The sequence below is a fragment of the Panthera tigris genome, chromosome X (assembly GCF_018350195.1).
Source record: "Panthera tigris isolate Pti1 chromosome X, P.tigris_Pti1_mat1.1, whole genome shotgun sequence".
NCBI classification, from domain to species: Eukaryota; Metazoa; Chordata; class Mammalia; order Carnivora; family Felidae; genus Panthera; species Panthera tigris.
Window position 1 is genome coordinate 11,231,858 of NC_056677.1, and position 26,330 is coordinate 11,258,187.

The 26,330-nt window shown below is 39.4% G+C and overlaps 1 protein-coding gene across 2 annotated transcripts in view; it reads right to left on the minus strand.

Annotated features, from left to right (window-relative positions):
• FANCB (FA complementation group B) overlaps positions 1-26,330 on the minus strand; it is a 92,388-nt gene that overhangs the window by 38,232 nt on the left and 27,826 nt on the right. Inside the window, exon 9 of one of the 2 annotated variants that reach the window (XR_006213496.1) lies at positions 3,864-4,125. Coding sequence is in view for 1 of the 2 variants with exons in the window: in XM_042974827.1 (XP_042830761.1) it covers positions 3,952-4,125 (174 nt within the window). In the remaining variant the exon portion in view is untranslated. Of the gene's footprint in view, positions 1-3,847; positions 4,126-26,330 lie in introns of those variants that run through there. The other variant, XM_042974827.1, reaches the window with a different exon arrangement.

Sequence of the window (26,330 nt, forward strand, 5' to 3'; positions counted from 1 at the left end):
GAGTTCTCATACAATTTTGCTGTTGTGAACAGGTCCTGTACAGTTGACTGCTGCTGGAAAGACTGGTCAAGCACCCATCTCAGGTTCTGAGGAGTGCCACATCCTGTACCACAACAGACCAGGAAGTTAGGCCTGAAGGAGCCTCCAGCACTATTGCAGACTGTGCCCAAACCAGCCCTTCTCCATAAACTCCAAAACCGTCGTCTCGGGGGCTACTCAGCAGCCCCCTTTCTTCAGTCATTATATTCACAAGATGTCACTGCCCACCTTACGCCTAGTTCTCAAAGAGGTCTTTTTGGCCTATGTTTACAGGTCTCCTTAACGTTGAATCTTGGGAAGCAGTATGGTGTTCTAGTATCTTTTCCCATACTGAACAGTGAATGCCTTCTCCTCTTAATATTTACACAAACAAAAGAATTCAGTAGATTTTACAGAACAATGAAGATCAGTTGCAAGGTCACCACCCACCACAGGCACTCCATTCAATGTCTGCCTTAACAGGCAATCTGTTACACAAGCAGTCACAAAGTTCTGCCATTTTGATTTCAAAGTATTTCTCAATTCCATTAATTTTCTTGGCCACTACCTTGTTCAGGCCACATCTTTCACTTGGATTATTCTGGCAGCTTCCTAACGCCACCCGCCTTTGTTACTGCACTCCAATCCACTCTCCAGATGGTAGCCAGAGTACTCTTTCCAAACACAAATCAGATCACGTCACCTCTTTGTTTAAAACAAGTCCAGTGCTTCTCATTGCCCTCCTAGTGAACGCTTGGTGTAATTTTACAAGACCTTCGTCATCTGGTCTCTACTTACTTCTCAAGCTTTCTATGTGATTTTCCCCTGCCTTCCCTACCACCCACCTGTCCCTTTCCTTCTCTCCTAGTCCTATCCTCCTAATTTACTTGCCCTTTTTGGCAAAGACTTTTCTCCCTTTCCCTCCCTCCCTCCCTCCCTCTCTCTCTCTCTCCCCCTCTCACCTTCCCTCCCCCATCTCTCACTTCCCAGCCTTTCCCATTCTTGTTCCCCAGCTTGAAGTAATCTTCCTTCCATTCTTTACTGGTATACTTCCTACTTCTCCTTCATGTCACAAATTAAAGCCACTTCATTGAAACTCTTTGTGGATTCTCCAAGACTAGACTAGAGTCATGTCTTTCATGCTCCCTTAACTATTGAACTAACTGTATTGCATTATCACATCCATCATGTTGGTATTGTAATCGTCCATCTCATTTGTTCTATCATTTTGTGTTTCCCACCTAGAAGGGAAGTTCATTGAGAGCAGGGGCTTTGTAAGAGTTTAATCCATAGGAGGTACAGAATAAAAACATCACATAAATGAATGAAACCTAATAAAATATAGTATCAGAAATAACTGAACTATTAAGTAGAGTGGTGGTAATAAATAACCTTTGCTAGGGCACAAATACAATTCGACCTATATTTTACCTTCTTGAACTTTAAATCTAAAAAAGATAACTAGAAAAAAAATTTAAAAAGATAACTAGAGGGGCACCTAGGTGGCTCAGTTGGTTACACATCCAACTCTTGGTTTCAGCTCAGGTCATGATCTCGTGGTTTGTGAGTTTGAGACCCAAGTCGGGCTCCGTGCTGACAGTGCAGACCCTGCTTGGGATTCTCTCTCTCTCTCTCTCTCTCTCTCTCTCTCTCTCTCTCCCTCTCTCTCCCTCTCTCTCTGCCCTTCCCCTACTCGTGCGTGTGCACACGCGCTCTCTCTCCCAAAATAAATAAATAAACTTAAAAAATGATAACTAGAAAGACAGATGGCAATAATCCCAGCATACAGATCTTTATATGAAAATAGTGTTTTTATTGTTAGAATGAATTTTATTATGATTATAAGAGATGTTAACATAAGGAGACGTTGGGGGAATAGTACACTGGAACTCCGTCCTATTTTTGCAACTCTTAAGAAGTCTAAAATGATGTAAAAAGTTTTTAAATATGATTTTATACTGTATGCATTCTTCCCTTCTTAGCTATATAATCCTCTTCAAAAGAATTCCACAAGTATGTCAAGCCAAGTGATGAGAATCTTAATATTTTCTGAAATTAATGTTGATTATGGATTTAAATTTTTTTTAGTGTTTATTCATTTTTGAGAGACAGAGAGAGTCAGAGTATGAGCAGGGAAGGGGCAGAGAGAGAGGGAGACACAGAATCCGAAGCAGGCTCCAGGCACTGAGCTGTCAGCACAGAGCCTGACGCGGGGCTCAAACTCAAGAGCTGTGAGATCGTGACCTGAGCCAAAGTTGGATGCCTACCCGACTGAGCCACCCAGGCGTCCCAATCATGGATTTTAGATATATATTCAGAGTGTCTAAAATATTCTATTCATTGCATTACTAAAGGTGTCATAGTAAGTTTGGTCTACTATAACTTTCTCTTCTTACTACAAAGAATAAAGGAGATATAGAAAATTAGGATATTGTACCATAAGCAGCTTTGATTCTCAAAACTTCATCATGTCTACAATGACTGAAATATTATTTTTAGGTAAGAAACTACTACATAAATGTAGTTGAAATACACTACAATCACACCACAGTTCAGTAATAAGTTATGTGTCTCAATTACAGAAAATCCTTAAAAGAGAGAGAAAAAAAAATCTTATGGAAAGTGAAGTTCCATGGTGAGGGTATTAGCTTGATAAAGGCCAGTAAAGCAGGAATAAAAGTGTCTAATTTCTTGTTTTCATTATGTTTTAAAACACTTGTTCAGAAAATGCTGCTAACAAATTAACCCTCTCTTATACAGCTGACATATAGTTATAACCTATGACATGAACATAACAGGGAATAAGAATATTTAATATAATTTATTATCTATTTAGCCTAGTTATTTTAAAAGGTGTTTATTCCAGTTCTCTTTTAGTCTGCTACAAATTTATATAGTCACATAACCAGGCCACGTTAAACTAATGTAAAGTGATATTAAATGGGGCTTTTCTTAATCAGCTCGGGGCCCATGAAACTCCAAGAGCTGAGGTCCACGGGTGTCTAGTGCCTCGTCATCATAAAGACAGGTGATGACTTAGTCATCTAAGTGACTGGTTCAGTGACCACCAGCTACCTCCAGCTTATTTAGGAGAATACTAGAAAAATAAGAAGAGATGCAATTTTTCAAAGTGAGAAGAAATGAGGGCATCCTGGCATTTTTCTTTTCTTTGTCATGGGGACATTCTCTCCTCCTTCAAACTAGGTCAAGGGGGTAGCAAGAAACTGTTTTGGGAAGACACGAGGACAGGACTAGGAGTGAAGGAAAGGGACAGGTAGGTGGCAGGGAAGGCAAGGGAAGATCACATAAGGCTGGAGAAGTAAGTAGAGGCCAGATGATGAAGGTCTTGTAAAATTACGTCAAGGGTTCACTAGGAGGGCAATGAGAAGCACTGGACTTGTTTTAAACAAAGAGGTGACGTGATCTGATTTGTGTTTGGAAAGAGTACTCTGGCTACCATCTGGAGAGTGGATTGGAGTGCAGTAACAAAGGCGGGTGGCGTTAGGAAGCTGCCAGAATAATCCAAGTGAAAGATGTGGCCTGAACAAGGTAGTGGCCAAGAAAATTAATGGAATTGAGAAATACTTTGAAATCAAAATGGCAGAACTTTGTGACTGCTTGTGTAACAGATTGCCTGTTAAGGCAGACATTGAATGGAGTGCCTGTGGTGGGTGGTGACCTTGCAACTGATCTTCATTGTTCTGCAAAATCTACTGAATTCCTTTGTTTGTGTAAATATTAAGAGGAGAAGGCATCCACTGTTCAGTATGGGAAAAGATACTAGATACTGCTTCCCAAGATTCAAAAGCCAGGAGTTAAAGAAGTCAGAAGAAGTCATTTCTCACCTTGATCGTGAAATGTGGCACTGCTGAGGCCTCCAGAAAGATCTCCAAAAAGCTCATACACACAAGCTGTGAAATAGCGAACCTCCATTTAGGATGTGCTTCTGTGACAGAGGTACCAACAGCTACCAATGCAGAGGGACTGCTCTATCCCGCTAGTCTCCGTGTCAGGCGCCGGCCAGGACAGCAGAGCACGGGAAGGTCCAGAATGCAGCCTATTCCTCTTCCTTACTGCTGCTCTGCAGAACTGGGGGCCAGGCCAGAGCTGGGAAGAGGGGGAAAGTTTTGAATTGAATGAGAGATTAATGTTTTAACAGTTTACATTTTGAAAACATAAATGCATTCATCTTGTAAAAAACAAAACACTATAAAAAGATCACTGATGAAAAATCTGGCTACCACCACTGTGTTTCAATCACCTAATTCTCCAAAGAAGTAATTACTTTTGTTAGTTTCTGAACTACTTTCTTACGGCTACTGCAACACAGTACCACAAACTCAGGATCTTAAAACAACAGAAATTCATTTTCTCAAAGTTCTGGTGGCCAGAAGTCTGAACTCAGTATCACTGAGAGGAAATCAAGATGTCGCCTGAGCCACGCTCACTCCAGAGGTCTCTAAAGGAAACTGCTCCTTGCATCTTCCAGCTTCTGGCATCCCTTGACTTGTGGCTGCCTCACTACAATGTCTGCCTCCCTGGCCACAGAGCCTTCTCCTCTTCTGTGTATAATCACTCTCTGCTTCTGTCTTACAAATGTGCTTGTGAGGGCATTTAGAGCCCACCTGCATAATCCAGATGATCTCCTTAACTTAATCACATCTTTTGCCATAGAAATGCCATCGTAGATTCTAGATTCCATAGTGGCCATTACTTAGCCTCCCAAAGTTTCCTATGCAGCTGTCCAGATATATGCAAATGTAAGCACGCTGGAAAACATACTCACATTTTTTCAGTCTCTACCACAAAAGGTAATTCACCATACATATCCTGTATCTTGCTTTCCTGACTGAACAAAAATGTTGATATCTTTCCATGTCACTGCATAGAGAGCAACCTCCATTTGTACAGGTACGTAGAACACCACTGAATGGAAGCGTGCAATTTATTTAACCAATTCCATTCAGTTCTCATTTTTTTGACATTACTAAAATGGCAAAGTAAACAACTGTGTACGTGTGCACACACATGCATACACATACATACAAGTTTGCAAATATATCTCAGGAATTTTAAAAATTCCTAGAAGTAGAATTTCTTTGTCAAAGGGCATGTGCGTTTGGGTTTTTTCTTTTTCAAGTATAATTAACATCCTGTTATATTAGTTTCATGCGTACAATAATTCCACAATTCTATACATTACTCAGTGCTCATTAAAATAAGTGTATTCTTAATCCCCTTCACCTGTTTCATCCATCCCCTCACCCACCTCTCAAGTGGCAACCACCAGTTTGTTCTCTATAGTTAAGAGTCTGAGGTTTGGTCTCTTTTATCTTTGTTCATTTTTGCTTTTAAAATTCCACACGAGAGAAATCATATGGTATTTGTCTTTCACTGACTTATTTCACTTAGCATAGTACCCTCTAGATCCATCCATGTTGTTGCAAATGGCAAGATTTCATCCTTTCTTATGGCCGAGTAATATTCCATTGTATATACGCACCACATCTTCTTTATTCACCTACCAATGGACACTTGGGTTATTTCCATACTTTGGCTATTGTAAATAATGCTGCAATAAACATAAGGATGCACGTATCTTTTTGAAACAGTGTTTCTGTTTTCTTTGGGTAAATACCCAGTAGTGGAATTACTAGACTGTATGGTAATTGTATTTTTAAATTTTTGAGGACCCTCCATACTATTTCCACAGTGGCTGCATCAGCTCGCATTCCCACCAAGAGTGCACAAGGTTTCCTTTTCCTCCATATCCTGGTCAACACTTGTTATTTCTTGTATTTTTGATTTGAGCTATTCTGACAGGTGTGAAGTAATATCTCACTGTTGTTGTGACTTTCATTTTCCTGATGATTAGTGATGTTGAACACCTTTTCATGTGTCTGTTGGCCATCTGTATGTCTTCTTTGGAAAAAATGTCTGTTCATTCCTCTGCCCATATTTAATTGGATTATTTGTATGTTTTGGTTAAGTTCTTCATATCGTTTGGGTATTAACCCTTTATTGGATATATCATTTGCAAATATCTTCTCCCATTCAGTAGGTCATCTTTTCATTTTTTGATGGTTTCCTTCACTGTACAAAACCTTTTATTTTGGAATAGTCTCAATAGTTTAATTTTGCTTTTGTTTCCCTTGCCAAAGAAGACATATCTAGAAAAATGTTTCCACGGCTGATGTCGAGAGTCACTGCCAGTGTTTTCTTCTAGAATTTTATGGCTTCAGAGCTCACATTTAAGTCTTTAGCCCATTTTGAGTTTATTTTTGTGTATGGTGTAAGAAAATGGTCAAGTATCATTCTTTTGCATGTAGCTGTCCAGTTTTCCCAATACCATTTGAAGAGACTGTTTTTTTTCCCATTGTTTATTTTTGCCTTTGTCATAGATTAGTTGACCATAAAAATGTGGGCTTATTTCTGGACTCTATTCTGTTCCATTCATCTGTGTGTCTCTTTTTGTGCCAGTACCATAGTTTTTGCATTATCATAGCTTTGTAGTATATCTTGAAATGGAGATTGTGACATCTCCAGTGTTGTTCTTCTTATTCAAGATTGCTTTGGCTATTTAGCGTCTGTGGTTCCATAAAAATGTTAGGACTATTTGTTCTAGTTCTGTGAAAAATGTTGTTGGTATTTTGATAGGAATTGAATTAAATTTGTAGATTGCTTTGGATAGTATGGACCTTTTAACAATATTGGTTCTCCCAATCTGAGCATGGCATGTCTTTCCATTTGTTTGTGTCATCTTTAATTGCTTTCATCAATGTTTCTATAGTTTTTGGCATAAAGGTCTTTCAAACTCCTTGGTTAAGATTATTCCTAGGTATTTTATTCTTTCTGGTGCAATTGTAAATGGGACTGTTTTCTTAATTTCTCTTCCTGCTACTTCATTATCAATGTATCAATTATCAATGTATCTCAAAATGCAACAGATTTTCTGTATATTGATTTTATATCCTGCAACTTTGCTGAATTCATTTATCAGTTCTATTAGATTTTTGGTGCTCTTTAAGCATTTTCTGTATATAGTGTCATGTCATCTGTAGTGTTGACCATGTCATCTCCACAAATCCCCATGTGTTCAACAACCCCAAAGCTCTCTGAACTCATTCCTTTTGGGTTTTTATGGAGGCTCTGTGACATAGGCATGATTAATTAAAGCACTGGTCCTTGGTAATTGAACAAAATCTACAGCCCGTCTCTCCCTCCCTGGAAATCAGTAGGGGGGACTGAAAATTCCAACCCTCTAATCACCTAGTTGGCTCCACTGACATCCTTAAGTCCAAAAGTCACCTCATTAACACAACAAAAAAACCCTTCATCATTCTCATCACAGGAAATTCCAAGGGTTTGGAATTGGAAGCACAGAAGCTCTGTGCCAGAAATGGGGACAAAGACCAAATATATATATATTTCTTACTACAGAATGCAAGATCACAACAAGGAGTTTTAAGTCAAAGATAATAATAATGGTAACGTTAAAATAACAATACCGACACTTATTGAGAGTTTACTACATGTCAGGTGTTTCCTAAACATTTTATATGTATACTGTCATTTATAGTCCCCATTTTACAATGGAAACTAAGGAATCCAACTTGTGGCAAAAAACCTGTGTGATTTTTCAGGCCCAACCAGAGAATTACAAAGGCCTTACCTCGCAGTCCCCAAAGGGAAAAGGAAAGCTATCTTCACACCAGACAGTGCACAACCAATCCACTGCAACTCTCTGAAGGGACTTGCAGCCCAGAACTCACCTACATGGTTTCTGTATCTCGCCTGCTGTGAATAATGATGCAGTGAAAATGGGACTGCAGATGTCTCTTTGAGAGAGTGATTTTATATCATTTGGATATAAATTCCCGGAGGTGGGGATTGCTGGATCATATGATTTTTAAATTTTTAATTAATTTCTGTTTCTAATGTTTTGTTGATCCTCCATACTATCTTCCATAGTGGATGTACCAATTTATGCTCCCACCAACAGTGAACAAGGATTCCCATTTCTCCACATCCTCACCAATGCTTGTTATCTCTTGTCTTTTTCATAACAGTCATCTTAGCAGGTATGAGATGCTATTTCCTTGTGGTTTTGATTTGAATTTCCCTGATGATTGAAAAAGTTGAACACCTTTTCATGCACCTGTTAGCCATTTGTATGCCTTATTTGGAAAAATGTCCATTCAGATCCTTTGTTTATCTTTAATCAGATTTTTTCCAATTAAGTGGTAGGAGTTCCTTCTAATTTTGGATATTGACACCTTATCAGATCTATGGTTTGCAAATATTTTCTCCCATTCTGTATGTTATCTTTTCATTTTGTTAATGGTTCCTTAGCTTCCCTTTTTAGTTTGATGGAGTCCCACTTGTTTATTTTTGCTTTTGTTGTCTGTGCTTTTGGTATCAATTCCAAAAAAATGACTGCTAAGACCAATGTCAAAGAACGTCTTCCCTATGTTTTCTTCTGGGAGATTTACAGTTTCAGGTCTTACATTTAAGTCTTTAACTTTGAGTTGATGTTTGTGTATAGTTCAAAATAAGTGACCAATCTCATTCTCTTGAATGTGGTTATCAAGTTTTCCCAGCACCATTCATTGAAGAAACTATCCTTCCTTTCCCCACTGTGTATTTCTTGGCATCTTTGTTCAAAATGTCTGTTTTTATGCTAGTATCATACAGCTTTGATTGCTATGCTTTGTAATATAGTTTGAAGTCAGGAAGGGTGATGCCTCCAGCTTTGTTGCTTCTCAAGATTGTTTTGGCATTTGGGGGTGTTTTGTGGCTCAATACAAACTATAGGAATTTTTTTTCTATTTCTGTGAAAAATGCCATTGGAATTTTCATAGGGATTGCACTGATTCTGTAGATTGCTTTGGGTAGAACAGACATTTTAACATTATTAATTCTTCCAATCCGTAACACAGAATATCTTTCCATTTATGAGTTCTTTCATTTTGTTCATCAATGTTTTACAGTTTTCAGTATATGGATCTTTCACTTCCTTGGTTAAATTCATTCCAAAGTATTTTATTCTTTTTGTTGCTATTAAAAATTGGATTGTTTTCTTAATATCTTTTTTCTGATAGTTCGTTGTTAGTATATAGAAAAGCAACTAATTTTTGTATGTTGATTTTGTATCCTGCAACTTTACTGCATTCATTTGTTGGTTTTAACGGTTTTTTTAAGTAGAGTCTTTTGTATTTTTATATATATAAGATCACGTTACTGCAAACAGAGATACTCTGACTTTTTCCTTTTCAATTTGAATGTTATTTCTTTTTCTTGCCTAATTGCTCTGGCTAGGACTTCCAGTGCTACCTTGAATAGGAGTGGTGACAGTAGGAACTCTTGTATTGTTCCAGATCTTAGAGAAAAAGCTTTCAGCCTTTCATTGTTGAGGATGATATTAGCTGTGGCTTTGTCATATATCACCTTTGTTATGTTGAAGTCATTTATTTCTATTCTTACTTTGGTGAGAGTTTTTATCATGAAATGATGTTGAATTTTGTCAAATCCTTTTTCAGTGTCCACTGAGATGATCGTGTGATACTTATCCATCATTCTGTTAATGAGGATATTATATTAATTGATTTTCAGATGTTGAAACATCCTTGCTTCCCAGGAATAAATCCCATGGTCACGGTGTTTGATCCTTTAATGTGATGCTGAATTCAGTTTGCTAGTATCTTCTTGAGGGTTTTTTAATTTATATTCATTAGGGACAATGGCCTGTAGTTTTTTTGTGGTGTCTTTGTGTGGCTTTATCAGAATAGTATTGGTTTCATATGAGTTTGGAAGTGTTCCCTTCTCTTCAATATTTTGTTAGAGTTTGAGAAAGTTTGGTGTTAATTCTTCTTTAAATATTTAGTATTTAAGGTACTAAAGGTCATCTGGTGAGGTCATCTGGTCCTGGACTTTTCTTTGTTGGGAGGTTTTTTGATTACTTACTCAATCCTCACTGTGGCTATTGGTCTGTTTGAACTTTCTATTCCTTCATGATTCAGTTTTGTTAGAGTGTAGATTTCTAGGAACTTATTCATTTCTTCTACACTATCCAGTTTGTTGGCATATAATTGTTCAGAGTAGATTCTTATAATCCGTTTTATTTCTGTGGCATCAGTTGTAAGGTCTCCTTTTTCATTTGTCATTTTATTTGAGTCTCCTCTTTTTTATCCTTAGTCTAGCTAAAAGTTTGCCAATTTTATCTTTTCAAAAAACCAACTCTTAGTTTTATTGATCTTTTCTACTGTGTTTCTAGTCTTTATTTCATTTATTTATTCTCTGATCTTTGTTATTTCTTCCTCTCTACTAACTTTGGGCATAGTTGTTCTCATTTTTTCTAGTTCCTTGAGGTATAAAGTTGTTTATTTGAGATCCTTATTTTTTCTTAATGTCAGCACTCATTGCTATAAACTTTCTTCTTAGCACTACTTTTCATGCATCCTGCAAGTTTTGGAATCTTATGTTTCCATTTTTGTATGTCTCAAAATATTTTTTAATTTTCCTTTTGATTTCTCCTTTGACCTATTGGTAGTTCAGGAATGTGTTGTTAAATCTCCACTATCTGTGAATTTTCCAGATTTTCTCTTGTTATTTATTTCTAGTCATACCATTGTGGTCAAAAGACACTGATATGATTTCATTCTTCTTAAATTTGTTAAGACTTGTGGCCTAACATATGATCTATCCTAAAGAATGCTCCATGAGCCCTTGAGAAGAATTTTATTCTGTTCTTGTTGCATGGGATTTTCCACATGTTTGTTAGGTCCATTTGGTCTAATGAGTAGTTCAGGCTCAAAGTTTGCTTAATGACTGGATGATATATCCATTGTTGAAAGTGGGGTATGGAAGTCCTCTACTATTAGTGTATTCTCTATTTCTCCCTTTAGATCTGCTAATAATTATATATGTAGTTGCTCTGACGTTGGGTGCATATATATTTACTATTGTTACTTTCTCTTGATGAATTAACCCCTTTATCATTATATAATGACCTTTGACCTATTGGTAGTTCAGGAGTGACCTTCGGAAGAGGTTGTCAGAAGAGACTTTCTTGGTCTCTTACTACATTTTGGACTTAAATTATATTTGGTCTGACATAGTGTGGTTCTCACTATTCCTTTTTGGTTTCCATTTACACAGAGTACCTTTCTTCCCATCCCTTTATTTTCAGCCTAAACGTGTCCTTAGTTGAAGTGAGTCTCCTGTAAGCACCATATAGTCGGGTCTTGTTTTTTATGCATTCAGCCACTCTACATCTTTTGATTTGACAATTGAGTCCATTTTTGTTTAAAGTAATTATTGATAGGTAAGGACTCAACTATTGTCATTTTGACCACCATTTTCTGGAAGTTTTATAGATCCTTTGTTCCTTCCTCTCTTGCTTTTTCCCTTTGTGATTTGATGATTTTCTATTGTGATAAGCTTTGACTCCCTTCTCTGCATCTTTTTATGTTTCTACTATAAGTTTTTGCTTTTGGGTTTCCATGAGGCTTACATAAAACATTTTATATTTTTAACAGTCTATTCTCAATTTATATTTTTGGTGTCACAATTTGCATCTTTTTATATTTTGTATCCATTAACAAATTATTGTAGCTAGTTATTTCTAATACTTTTGTCCCTTAACTTTTACACTAAAATTATAAGTGATTCATACACCACTATTACAATAGTAGTGCATTCTGAATTTGACTATACATTTACCTTTACCAGTACGTTTTATATTTTCATATGACTTCATGTCACTAGTTATCTTTTCCTTTCAACTTGAGGTATTCAGTATTTCTTGTAAGGTAGGTCTAGTAGTGGTGAATACCCTTCATTTTTGTCTGTCTAGGAATGTAACAATCTAGCCTTTATTTTTGAAGGAAAACTGCTGGATAAAGTATTTTTGGTTGGCAGTTTTTTCCTTTCAACATTTTGAATATATCATCCCACTCTTTCCTGATCTGCAGAGTTGCTGCTGAGAAATCTGCTGATACCTTATAGGGAGGTTCCCTCGAACCTGGGGGCGGGGTTTGTATGTGACAAGCTTCCTTTCTTTTGTCAGCTTCATTATAATGTATCTCAGTGAAGTCTCCATTGGGCTGAAACTGCTTGGGGGACCCTTGAGCTTCATAGAGTTGTATGCCCATATCTTTCCCCAGATCTGGGAAGTTTTCAGCCATTATTTCTTTAAACAAGCATTCTGCCCCTTTCTTTATTCTTTTTCTAGGATTCCTATAATGTGAACATAGTTTCACTTAATGTTGTTCGATAGTCCCGTAGGCTTTCTTCATTCTTTTTTTGTCCTCTGACTGGGTAATTTCAAATGGCCTATCTTCTAATTTGCTGATTTTTTTTTTCCTTCTGCTTGACTGAGTATGCTATTGAAGCTCTCTTTTGCATTTTAAAATTTTCATTTTATTCCTCAGCTCCAAAATGTTTAGTCTTTTTAATGTTTTCTCTTTGTTGAACTTCTCCTTTTGTTCTTTTGTTTTCCTGATTGTTAGAATTTCTATCTGTGTTCTTTTGTAGTTCTGTGAGCTTCTCTGAGTTTCTTCAGAACAATTACTTTGAATTCTTTGTTAGGACACTTGTGGATCTCCATTTCTGTGAGGTCAGTTATGGAAAGTTTATTGTGAAGTTTGGTGTTGTCATGTTTCCCTGACTCACAGCAATCCATGTAGCCTTGTGGTATGTGTCTATACGTTTGAAGCAATCACTTCTTCCAGACTTTATGGACTGACTTTAGCTAAGAAAAAACCTTCATCTGTAGGTCAAGACATGCCGGAGCATGCTGTGGCCTTTGGTCTAGTGTGTGGGACTCCAAGCGTGGAGGCATGTGGTACCTCTGGGGCTGGGCAGCGGGGTGGTGTCTCATCAGCTCAGGCAGCTGTTTTCCACATTGACAACTGTATGATCCTTTGCAGTGAGAGGTGCAAGGTGTCTGTGGTGGCTACAATGGGTGTTGAGTTCCTTAGTGGAACCTCCAAGTCCAGAGGCAAGGGAGCAGAACTGGTGGCGTGCACATGATCAGTTGTGGGAACTGGCTATAGGTGCCTGTGTGGTGGCAGGGGCCGGGTGCAGGCATACAAGCAGTGGCAAGGGCCAAGGCCAATTTCAGAGGCCAGGACCAACTGTGAACACATAAGTATCTGGAGGGTCCCAGGGTGTTTAGTGTGCCCTTGCATAACTGCAGATGCTAGCCAAAGGTACACACATGACGGCAGGGTTCAATGAAAGGAATCAGGGCCATTGGCGTGCAGGTATACATCTGCAGGGTCTAGCCGCAGGCATACGTGTTGATACAGGCCTGTGACCGGGTCAGGGCCGGCTCCTGGTGCCCTAGCAGCTGTGAGGCTTTTGATGTGCACTCTTGCTCCTATAGGGGCTGACAGACAGACAGCAGTGGGGATCAATGATGAGAGTTGAAGCAAGCAGCATATAGGTGCACAGCTGCAGAGGCTCACCACTAGTGCAGGAGACAGTGTAGAACCTATGACGGGTCAGGACCATCTCCTGGTACACAGGCAGCTGTCACTGTGCACTCATATGGCTACGGGGGTTAGCTGCAGGCACGTGAACAGTAGTGACAGAAGTCAGGCTGGCAGCGTGCAGGAGCAGGGCACCTGTGTTGCTGAGGCTTCTTAAGTGGACTCCTGAGCTCTTCCAGAGCTATTTTCACTTGTGGATAGCTGTCTGGTTATTGTTCTTTGTGGGGGTATGGAGACTTGGGTCTCCTGTTCCACCATCTTGGTGACGTCACTCCCCTGTTGTCACGCATTTAAGTTGTACAAATGATTTCAACTCAAGACATGACAATTATTGTTTTATACAATATTTATTCATGTAGAATTTACCCATTATGTATCTTTTCATAGGTCCTTCAATTCCCTCTGCATCTTTGTTTCCATACAGTTTCATTTTGGTCCTGCCTGAAGAAATCCTTTTAATATTTCTTTTAGAGTAGGCCTGCTAGCAATAAATTCTATGTCTTTATTTTCATTTTTGAAGTACATTTTTGCTACATATAGAATTCTATGCTCATTTTTATAAGCAGTTTAAAAATGAAATGCCATTGCTTTCTGATTTCAGTCATTTCGGTGGCTGTCAGTTATACTGTTGCTCTTTTCAAGGAAATGTACCTTTCTTCTCTAACTACTTTTAACGTTTTCTAATTGACTTTGTCCCTGTTTATCAGCTGTTTTTCCACATTCGCATGTGGTTTCCTACTTTTTTTTTCCTACTTGGAGTTTTCTGAGTTTCTTGAATCTCTTGGTTGATCTTTCAACAGTTTGAACCAAATTCTCAACTTTTCAAATCATGTTTTTGTCTCAATCTCTTTTCCTCTTGGAATTCAATTATATGAATATTAAACTATTTGAGTATGTCTCATACGTCTGTTATACTCTACTCTTTTTTTCTCTGCTTCAGTCTGAGTTATTTTCCATTGACCCATATCCCAGCTCACTAATTCTACATTCTGCTATGTCCCCTCTGTTGTTAAGCTCATACTTCTTAAATTTTGAGACACTGCATTTCAAAGTCTAAAAACCACTGATTAAAGAATTAAGTACAAGCTTCTCAATGTGACATGTAATATGGAAATCCTCCCCTTTACCACACACATACAAACACACCAAGGTTTGCTCTTAACTTAAATTTCTTAAAACTACATTTCATTCATTCATGTTTTCTTTTTTCTAAAAAAAACACGCTAATATTAGTTAAGTACCAATTATGTGAAAGTACTATGCTAGATGGGACATCAAGTTGATTGAGACAGAAAATGGACTTTGTCCATGAGGAAGCTAAGAGTACAAGGTTTTACATTTTGGAGTTAACAGTCCTGATTTCAAATTGGAGTTAACCACAGTACCTGCCTATAATTAGTTAGTGATTAAATTATAGTCAGTGGAAAGAAGCATAGTGTACTACAAAAGTGTATATACCAGGGGGACTTAACCTGGTCTTGGAGGGTCAGAGGTTTCTATGAGCAAGTAAATTAATCTCAAATGAGATCTGAAGGGTGATTGAGCATGAAATGAGGTGAATGAAAGTAGGACTGGAAAGAGAGCAGCACAGGTAATGGGAACAGCATGTGCAGAGGTTGACGCAGAAAGCACAATGCTGTGCCTGAAGAAACGATGGGATGTCAATGACTACTGTCAACAGGGACAGAAGAGAATCCTAACTAAAGTCATGAGGTAGGCTAGATGACACCAGTGTACCATACATGCCACATATAGATTCTGATCTTTATTCTACAAGTAATGGGAAGCTACTGAATGAACACCGAAAGAATGGAAAGATGATGAGTGGCTTTTGCGATCAGATTTGTGCTTTGACAACTGTGGCTGCTGTCTGGAGAACAGCACTGGAAGGAAGCAAGAGTAAAAACGTGGAGGCAAGTTAGAAAGCTGCTGAAATAAGTCCAGGTGAGAAATAATGGCAGCATGGAATAGGGAGGTAGCAATGAAAATGGAAAAAAAAAAACTTGATAAAATTAAGATATTTAGGACAGAATATTTAACACTGACAACCATCTGCCTTTAGTCTATGCAAACATCTTGCTGTTTTTTCATGGCTTTCACAATAGCCTACCTTGCTTCCTCCAAAATACCCTTCATTTTTTTAATGTTCATTTATTTTGAGAGAGAAAGACAGAGAGAGAAAGAGAGCAAGCAGGGAAGGAGCAGAGAGAAGGAGAGACAATCCCAAGTAGGCTCCACACTGTCAGCCCAGAGCCCGACACAGGGCTTGATCTCACAAACCCTGAGATCATGACCTGAGCTGAAGCCAAGAGTCAGATGTTTAAGTGACTGAGCCACCCAGGCGCCCCACCCTTTTTTTTTTTTTTAATTTAAAACTAATGTAATAGATAAGTCTTGCATTAGTTTCCTAAGGCTGCCAAAACAAGATGCCACAAACTGAGTGGATTAAAACAACAGAAAAGTATGGTTTCAAAGGTCTGGAGGTCAGAAGTCTGAAATCAAGAAGTAGGTAGGGTCAGGCTCCCTCTGAAATCCGTAGAAGAGTCCTTCCTAGATTCTGGTAGTTTGCTGGCAATCTTCGTCATTCCTTGGCTTGCAACTACGTAACTCCAATCTCTGCCCACAGTGTACCACTGAGTTCTTCCTAGGTCTTCACATCTTGTAAACTACAGATGCCAGTCATATTGGATTAGGGGCCTACCCTACTCCAGTATGATCTCATCTCAACCAATCACCTCTACAATGACTCTATTTCCAAACAAAGTCACAATCTGAGGTACCATGGATTAGGACATCAATGTATCTTTTGGGCGGCACATGATTCAACCTGTAACAAATGCTTACATAAAACCATTTAAGTAGTAGCAAACAGTGAAAAGTCTCTCTCTTATAACCCAGGCCAAAGCCAACTCATACAGGGTATTCACATGGCCATCGACCATTTCAGGACTGAATGTGTGACTAAATGTGGGCAGTAAGACATGAGGCAAGATTTTCCTTTGGAAAAGAAGGCTCCTCGCTCTTCTGTAAGCTTTCTCTTTCTGGATGCAGTGATGTACAGATGTGTATTCTGGAAGTGTTGCAGCCTTTCTGTACTGTGTGGGGAGCCAATCTTAGAATGAAGATGAGAACATCCTTGATACCCAGCTGAGCTGCTGAATCAAACAGACTCAAGCTTGCACAGCACCCACCAGTTATAATAACCAGGACATCTCCCTCACTGATCAATTTGTTTTGAGTTGGGTATTCTTTCAATATAAGTCCTAATGGATGAAGGGTGTCATTAGGCATTGTACAATCATCTTTCCATTGTTTCAGTATTCAAAGTAATTTTTCATCATTAGGAATTAAAGAAAAGATATCCTTTCACAATGATTGTGGAGAGAAAGCATGGAAGATAACCTAAATTAGAAAATGTCAAAGAAGCAAGTAAGAGTCTAAGGTATCCTTTGGTTTTCCTTTCATCACCAAAGATTTTGGAACAGAGATCATACAAGGCAATACTTCTGTGCAGAATTTGTATCAGTAGGAGCACAATGCCAGCAGAGATGGATTACTTTGTACTTATCCATTCAAAAAATATATCTGACTGTGAGAATATATGGCATGACAACGAAACTATATTTAAAAACTTCAATGTTTCCCAACACAAAAGCCTGGACTTTGACAATACCATAGGGTGGCTTATCACCCTTGAATCTGAATGGAGTCTATGAACCAGGAGCATCAACCTCATCTGTGAGATTATTAGACCTGCAGTCTCGTGCCCCACCCTAGACCTGCTGAATCGGAAAGTAGAGTTGAACAAGATCCCCAGGTGATTTATATGTACATTAAAGCTTGAGAAACAAGGTGATATTACATTGTTAAGAGAAATATTCCAGTGACAAAGAAAAATCTGTGAAACTGTGCCCTCTGAAAGGGTCAAGCTAATTTGCTGCTTCTAGTAAAGTGGTAGCTCTCAACCCTGGATGTATGTCAGAACCACCTGGGGAGCTTTTACACTGATGCCAAGGCCCAAGGCAGAACCTAGAACAACTGGATCAGTATCTTTGGGGTGGGGCTCAGGATCAGCCAATCACTCTAAGAAGTCCTCAGGTGGTTCTTATGTACAACCATTGCTGAGAATTATTAATAAGTGTAGACAAAGGGCTGGGGAGAGGAGGAGCTAGAATTAATGTTTACTGGGTACAGAGTTTCAGTTTTGCAATATTAAAAAGTTCTAGAGATCTGTTTCACAACAATGCGAACATACTAAACCCTACTGAACTATACAATTAAAATGATTAAGATGGTAAATTTAATGTTATGTGTTTGCTGCAATAGGCAAAATAATTCAGATAATCAGTTTAAGGAAATTGCTTTAACATACATAGATGTGTTACTTTAATTTTCACAACAAATTTGTTTTCTTCTTTTTGATTCTAAAAGGGTTTTGAGCAGTGCCTGGGTAGCTCAGTTGGTTGAACCTCTGCCTCTTGGTTTCGGTTCAGGTCATGATCTCACCGTTTCCTGAGTTCAAGCCCTGCATCTGGCTCCGCACTGGCAGTGTGGAGCCTGCTTGGGATTCTCTCTCTTCCTTTCTCTCTGCCCCTCCCCCACTCATGCTATCTCTGTCTCTCTCAAAATAAACTTAAAAAAAAGGGTTTTGAATATAATTATTTTATGGGTTCACCAATATAATAAAACCAAGTTTTCCGTCAATAAGGTTTTCAAAATTGCATGATTTAAGTATTTTAGACACCTTTTACTGGACCAAGTGCTCTGGTTTGAACTTCTTCATGTATAAATTTCTCTGTGCACCTTTCTTTATGGGGCATGAACAGGTCTGGCAGATGATCCCTGAATCAGGCAAAATTCCAATAGCACTGTAATCCACAGCTACCTCCGACATGAATACTCTTCTTAGCTTTTATCAGATTCCCAAAAAGTCTTGTTCCCCCAAATTAAGAACTCTTGCTCCCAGAGGGTGCCCCTAATGAGCACAGTGCCCAGAAGGTTTTGAATTCATCTTTATATCCCCAGCACGTGCTGATACACCTGGGCATGACCTGGTATTCAGTAAAATGTCAATAAACACATGATTGAATGAAAGATCTCCATATCCCCTTCCACTTCATACAGCACTGACATTTTGAAAGAGACGAAATGTTTTCTATTGGCATGTCATTTGGAAGGATTAGAGCACGGAAACAGTTAAAAGAGAAAACAGAATTCTACCCCTTTTCTTCTCAAGTGATGTAGTACTCCTATGGAATAAAACCATGTCTTCTAGGCTAGACAGATCTCAACTTTTTGTGGGATTCCACCCTCTACCACAGTGATTCCCTACCAACAACAAACACTTCAGAGAACCTTAAAACCTCCTAGAGACGGCTCAAAGAGAAGTTACTTAAGGGTCATTTAAGGAACTGACTCATTTAAGAGACTTCCGACTATGGGTGAGCAATGGTAAATGGCAATATGTCTGGAGAGTGATAGTTCTAACAAAAACAGCTGAAAGAAAATAAGGAAGAGAGACTCAGGGATTTAAATAGAGTTGGAGGGCAGCAGTCAAAAGATAAAACTCAGGCGGGGCCACCAATCAACTCTAAGAACTTGTCCATTACAGGACTGAGGATAGCATGGAACACATTTCCCCTGATAATTCAATTATATGAACAAATTTATAATTTTATTGAACTGTACATTTCTTGTAATCTTTTTCTAACAATAGGTGCATCTGGTTAACCTAAAACTGTCAGATGACATGGCACTGTGTTATTACAAACCAACTGTAGAAGCCAAATAGTTTATTATTATTGCTCCTACTATTTGTAGTTGCAGGCTAACTCTTTCCTGTTCCAGGCGGCACCAGCTCCAGGAAACACCAGACCAGCCTGCACACCAAACCCCACGTCCCCTTCTTTGGGTCAACACATGTACTACATGTTCATTTTCTCTGAAGATTTTGCAGATGATCAAGAGCACATTTGGTCTTGGCTCCCTTCAGATGCTACTGCTGGCCCCCACTCCCCATGCTTTTACTACACTTACCAGAATTTTTCGAGTGTCACAGCCTATTCGTTTCCTGTTTGGATAACTTATAAGAAGATTATATTATTGAACTTAACATAACTGAATTACTGGGTCATTCTAAACCTTAAAACACCTCATCAGGTTTACAAAAACTACACTAAAAATTCCCAACATCTTGTTTTTTAAATGAGGTTAGAATGGTTAGAAAGGCTTATATTTTGTTCCCTAGTATGTATTAAAAGGCAACTGTTCATGTTCTAGTACCTTTGTTACCTTCGAAAAAGCTACGAGCTCAAAAGTAATAATGGTGGGGCACCTGGGTGGCGCAGTCGGTTAAGCGTCCGACTTCAGCCAGGTCACGATCTCGCGGTCCGTGAGTTCGAGCCCCGCGTCAGGCTCTGGGCTGATGGCTCGGAGCCTGGAGCCTGTTTCCGATTCTGTGTCTCCCTCTCTCTCTGCCCCTCCCCCGTTCATGCTCTGTCTCTCTCTGTCCCAAAAATAAATTAAAAAAAAAAAAAAAAAAAAAAAAAAAAGTAATAATGGTGTGCATCTCTTCTGACACAGCAGTACTGCTGTATTTCCAAAACAGTCCCAGAATATCCAACCTGTTTTTCCTAGCACAAAGACTCTTAGAAAGTCAGAATTGACCAAGATTTCTCTCCTTCCTACTGGAAAGGATATAGCTGAGGATATAAAAACAACGACAGAGAATTGCAAGTCTTAATTCTCCTGATACCTAAGAAACATAAGAAATATGCACTTACATGTATAATTTTACATTCATGGCAACTATACTTAAATTTTTTTTTAAATTAAAAATAAAAAGCAAAATCTGATTAAAAAATAAGACAGGAAATCTGGAGAAAGAGGTTAAATAATCAGACATATACCTCTAACCCACTGAGGAAAGCCTAATTAAACCAGTGGCCTGGGGTCATGCCAGACAGAAGCTCAGCTAAGGAACAGAGAAAATACAAAGAATTTTTTTTGAAAATTAAAGCAAGTTATCTCAGATATAAACTACTATCAGGTACAAACGAAATTGAGTTTAAACCAAAAAAAAAAAAAAAAAATCAAAACCAAAAACCAGGAAAGAAGGCAGAGGGCCACTGCTCAGAAAGGAAAGGAGTGTGTGGGGCCCCAGTTTTCTTTTAGCAGTTACAAGTGTCTTGCTTCCACGGGAAACTGTTCCTGTCCTGGGAGTCTACACAGGCCACAGTGAGTTCTGTCCTCTGGAATTCTTTTTCCCACGTCTAACAGTGAGGAATCTTCGCAGGTGCGATTAATCAAAACCTTGATTTCTGTCAAAAGGAACTTTTTTTTCCCGATTGAGGACCTGTGCCCACCCCAGAGCGGTAACAGCTGCCAAGCAAACGTCTTACATTAAATGGCTTCCTCTAGTCAGGAGGAACCTCTGGAACTGGGGGTGGGGTCCACCTTTCCAATCACATGAACAGTGGAAAGAAGTTTCTTGAACAAAGTGAGAGTTCTGCTACAAGAAAAGGACGAAATCAACGAGGAAAAGGCCATCAGCAGAGCGCATTACACTTCTCTCCCACTTCTGACTGACTTGGTATCCAGTGCTAAGTGTTTAGCTGATTACTAACGGCATGCTGTACTGGTCCATAACACTGCTTGTACTTCTGGGGCAAGTGACTGCTCCTGAGATGAAATGGATAAAGATAAAGTTTAAGATGCTAAAGAATCTTCCTAGCTGAACTCAGGACCATTATGTCGACTTCAGTCATGGACAGAAGCATTTCTGTCCACTGCAGCTGTTCCCAAGTGTAGCACAAGAAAATGCGAACGGTGAGGGCACAGGTTTCTGACTTTCTGCCCTTACGACCACTCACTATCCGACAGCACCTGCTACCCTACTGAATTAAAAGGCAAGACAAGATTTTTGAAAGAAGATCCCAGAAAGCAGCCAGACCATTAGCACAGGGAAAGATACTCAACACAGTAGGATTTGATAAGAGAGGGCTATTTTGTTGAGGCAGAAAGCAATTCAAGTAACAGATCCAGGAAACTCAAAAAGGGAAAAGAGAACAAAGGATTCAATTAAGTACACAGTTTACGGATCAGCATTCTTTCCATTGCACCAAAAGGGCTTTAGTAGGAAACGCCTTTCTCCAGAAGATGGAGTTACCCAAGAAATCGTTTTCACTGTCAAATTCTTAGAATGGAAAGTAATGTTGCCACAACTTTCTGTACAAGGAAGGGAAAGGATATCTCTCAGTATCTGGTATTGTCCAAGTTTTAGGCAAAAAGAGAGAGAGGGGGAGAGAGGAAGAGAGAGAGAGCAAGCTTTACATAGGTTTCTAGCCTGGACAGTTGACTTTTTTGCTTTTATTGGGAAGAGCCAGCAAAGAAGTAAGTTAATTAGATCTTTCCCTTTCCAAGACTGGGAAAAACTGGAGGAATTAAGATGGTGAAGTAGGGGGACTGGGATTTCCCTCGTCCTTCAAATACAGCTGTATTGAAGTCAAAACACTTGGAACACCAAGGAAATCAAACTGCAGAGTGACAGAAAAATCTCCACAAGTGGAGGGAGATGGCGTGGTGGGACAGAGGTGTGTGTATGCAAATTGGGGGACATAAAACTGCATGGGCACGGAGGGGAGGGATCCCCTTCTGTGGAATGACAAAAGGGAGAGAAAGAGAAGGTGTGGATTGCAGTGTTGTGCTAGGACAAGAGAAAAACCTTTCCAGACCCTGGAATGGGAAGCAAAAAATACGGAGAGTACCAGTCTCAACTTTGCAAACAGCCTTAGGAGCTGAAGATCAGAGTTTTCAAAAGTGTGCCACTTTCTCCAGACCAGAGTCCCTCTGAGTGTGTGCCTGTGGGGAGGGGAGCTGGCCCGGGGCATGGTAGTGATCTCAGGGGCGCACTGGGAGAGCACAGTCCCTCCCTCGAGTACTGTGGGAAGAGGGCGTATTGCCCACCCAAGGATAAAAGACCCTGCAGGCGCCAGCCATATCGGCAGGGTGGAGGGGCCCTGCCCCAGAACTGGGTCCGCGTGGGGCGGGATCCTTTAAGACATCAGGGTTTGAATCCCAGCTGAGTGTCTAGGGGGCCCGGAAGACTAGAGCAGCACAAGCCAGCCGTCCGTGCTACTTTGTGAGGGCTGCCTGAACAGTGTGGTTTGAGACACCCACTCTGGGGAGGAGAGATTGGTGTGTTACCGTTTTTCTCCCCATCACCAACAACGTGGGACTTCAGAGAGCAGGACACGGCCCCCAGTGGAGGCTGGACCCGTCTATACCAAACTCTGCCCCTCCGAGCCTGGCACCCACTTATTTACCGGAGTGAGATTGACACTGACAGAACCAGATGGGCCCTCCTCCAGTCCAGCACAGCCACAGGTCGCAGGTGCAAACAGACAACTGTCCTGCGGTTTAATATGTCCCCTCCCCTTTTCTTTTTTCCAGGGTTACTTCAACAAACAAATCAAATCACACCTGGTGGAAGGTCCAAACACTCTACCACTACAAACAAGGAGGAGCTCTGCAGAGGACTGACCAGTGGGGTAGAGCAGCCATATACACAACAACGGAGTGCACGCAACATACACCAGAAACACTTCCTGGAGTGCCAGGCCCTGGACAGGGTATGACCCCTTTGTAGTACAGTAGTTCTTGCAGGTACAGGACACATAACAAGCTATTAAAAGACATAAAAGACAGAAACCTAGGCAAAATGATGAAACGGAAGAATTCTCCTCAAAAGACATTCCAAGAAGAAATAACAGCCAGAGAATTGTTCAAAACAGATATAAACAATATATCTGAACAAGAAGTTATAATCACTGTCATGAGACTAAATAGCCAAAATTGAAAAAAGCATAGAAGACCGCAGAGAATCTATTGCTTCAGAGATGAAAGACCTAAGAAATAGTCCTGATAAATTAAGAAATGCTATAAACTAGATGCAAAATAACTACATGCAATGACAAGGAGGACGGAAGGAACAGAGGAGAGAATAGGTGAAACAGAAGAAAAAAATATGGAAAATAATGAAGCTGAAAAAAGCAGGGAAAGGAAATTACCAGAACACCAGAGGAGAATTAGAGAGCTAAGTGATTCCATGAAATGAAACAATATCCGTATCATAGGAGTTCCAGAAGAAGAAGAGAGAGAGAAAGGGGCAGAAGGTTTATTTGGACAAATTAGAGCTGAGAACTTCTCTAATCTGGGGAAGGAAACAGGCATCCAAGTCCAAGAGGCACAAAGAATTCCCTTCAAAATCAATAAAACAGGTCAACACCACAACATATCGTAGTGAAACTGGCAAAATACAAAGATAAGAGAATTCTGAAAGCAGCTAGGGACAAACAGGCCTTAACCTACAAGGGAAGACACATAAGGGTAGTAGCAGACCTGTCCACCGAAACTTGGCAGGCCAGAAGGGAGTGGCAGGAAATATTCAATGTGATGAATAGGAAAAGTATGCGGCCAAGAATCCTTTATCCAGCAAGGCTGTCATTCAGAATGGAAGGAGAGATAAAGGCTTTCCCAGACAAAAACTAAAGGAGTTCATGACCACTAAACCAGCCCTGCAGGAGATCCTAAGGGGGACTCTGTGAGTGGAAAGCAGCAAAGACTACAAAGGACCAGAGACACAACCACAAGCACAAAACCTACAGATAACACAATGACACTAAATCCGTATCTTTCAATAATCGCTCTGAAAGTAAATGGACTAAATGCCCAAAAGACACAGGGTATCAGAATGGATAAAAAAACAAGATCCATCTATATGCTGCCTATAAGAGAATCATTTTAGACCTAAGGACACCTGCAGACTGAAAGTGAAGGGATGGAGAACTATCTATCATGCTACTGGAAGTCAAAAGAAAGCTGGAATAGCCATACTTGTATCAGACAAACTAGATTTTAAAACAAACACTGTAACAAGAGATGAAGGGCACTGTAGCATAATGAAGGAGCTTATCCATCAAGAAGAGCTAACAGTTATAAATGTTTATGCCCCCAATGTTTATGCACCCAAATATATAAATCAATTAGTCACAAACATAAATGAATGTATAGATAGTAATACCATGACTGTAGGGGACTTTAATACTCCACTTACAGTAATGGACAGATCATCTAGGCAGAAAATCAATAAGGAAAAAATGGCTCTGAATGACACATTGGACCAGATGGACTTAACGGACACATTCAGAACTTTTCATCCAAAAGCAGAATACACATTCTTCTTGAATGCACATGGAACATTCTCCAAAATAGATCACATACTGGGTCCCAAAACAGCCCTCAACAAATATAAAGGGATTGAGATCATACCGTGCATATTTTCAGATCACAACACTATGAAACTTGAAATCACGCACAAGAAAAAATTTGGAAAGCCCCCAAATATATGGAGGTTAAAGAACATCCTACTAAAGAATGAATGGGTCAACCAGGAAATTGAAGAAGAAATTAAAAAATATACGGAAGCAAATGAAAATGAAAACATGACAGTCTAAACCGTTTGGGATGCAGCAAAGGCAGTCCTAAGAGGAAACTACATTGCAGTCCAGGTCTATCTCAAGAAGCAAGAAAGGTCCCAAATACAGAACCAAACCTCACACCTAAAGGAACTAGAAAGGCAGCAGCAAAGAAATCCCAAAGCCAGCAGAAGAGAAATAATAAAGATTAAAGCAGTAATAAACAATGTAGTATCCCCCCTCCCCAAAAAAACCAGATCAATGAATTTAAGAGCTGTTTATTTGAAAGAATAAACAAAATTGATAACCCCTAGCCAGACTTCCCAAAAAGAAAAGAGAGGACCCAAAGAGATAAAATCACGAATGAAAGAGGAGAGATCACAACCAACACCATAGAAATACAATTATTAGAGAATACTATGAAAAATTATATGCCAACAAATGGGACAATCGGGAAGAAATGGACAAATTCCTAAACACTCACACATTACCAAAACTCAAATGGGAAGAAATAGAAAATTTGAACGGACCCATTGCCAGTGAAGAAATTGAACCGGTTATCGAAAATCTCCCAACAAATAAGAGCCTTGGGCCAAATGGCTTCCCAGGGGAATTCTACCATTTAAATAAAAGTTAATACCTATTCTTCTCCGGTTGTTCGAAAAATAGAACGGAAGGAAAACTTGCAGACTCATTCTATGAAGCCAGAATTACCTTGATTTCCCAAACCAGATAAAGACCCCACTAAAAAGGAGAAGTACAGGCCAATATCCCTGATGAACATGGATGCAAAAATTCTCAACAAGATACTAGCAAATCGAATTCAACAGCATATTAAAAGAATTATTCACCATGATCAAGTGGGATTCATTCCTGGGCTGCAGGACTGGTTCAATATTTGCAAATCAATCAATGTGACACAACACATCAACAGAAGAAAGGATAACCAAATGATCCTGTCAATAGATGCAGAAAAAGCATTTGACAAAATACAGTACCCTTTCTTAATAAAAAACCTCAAGAAACTCGGGACAGAAGGAGCATACCTTAACATCATAAAAGCCATATAAGAAAGGCCCACAGCTAACATCATCCTCAATGGGGAAAAAAGCTTTCCCCCTGGGATCAGGAATACAACAGGGATGTCCACTCTCACCACTATTGTTTAACATAGTGTTGGAAGTCCTAGCCTCAGCAATCAGACAACAAAATGAAATAAAAGGTATTCAAATTGGCAAAGAAGTCAAACTTTCACTCTTCACCAATGACATGATACTCTACATGGAAAACCCAAAAGACTCCACCAAAAAACTGCTAGAGCTGATACTTGAATTCAGCAAAGCCG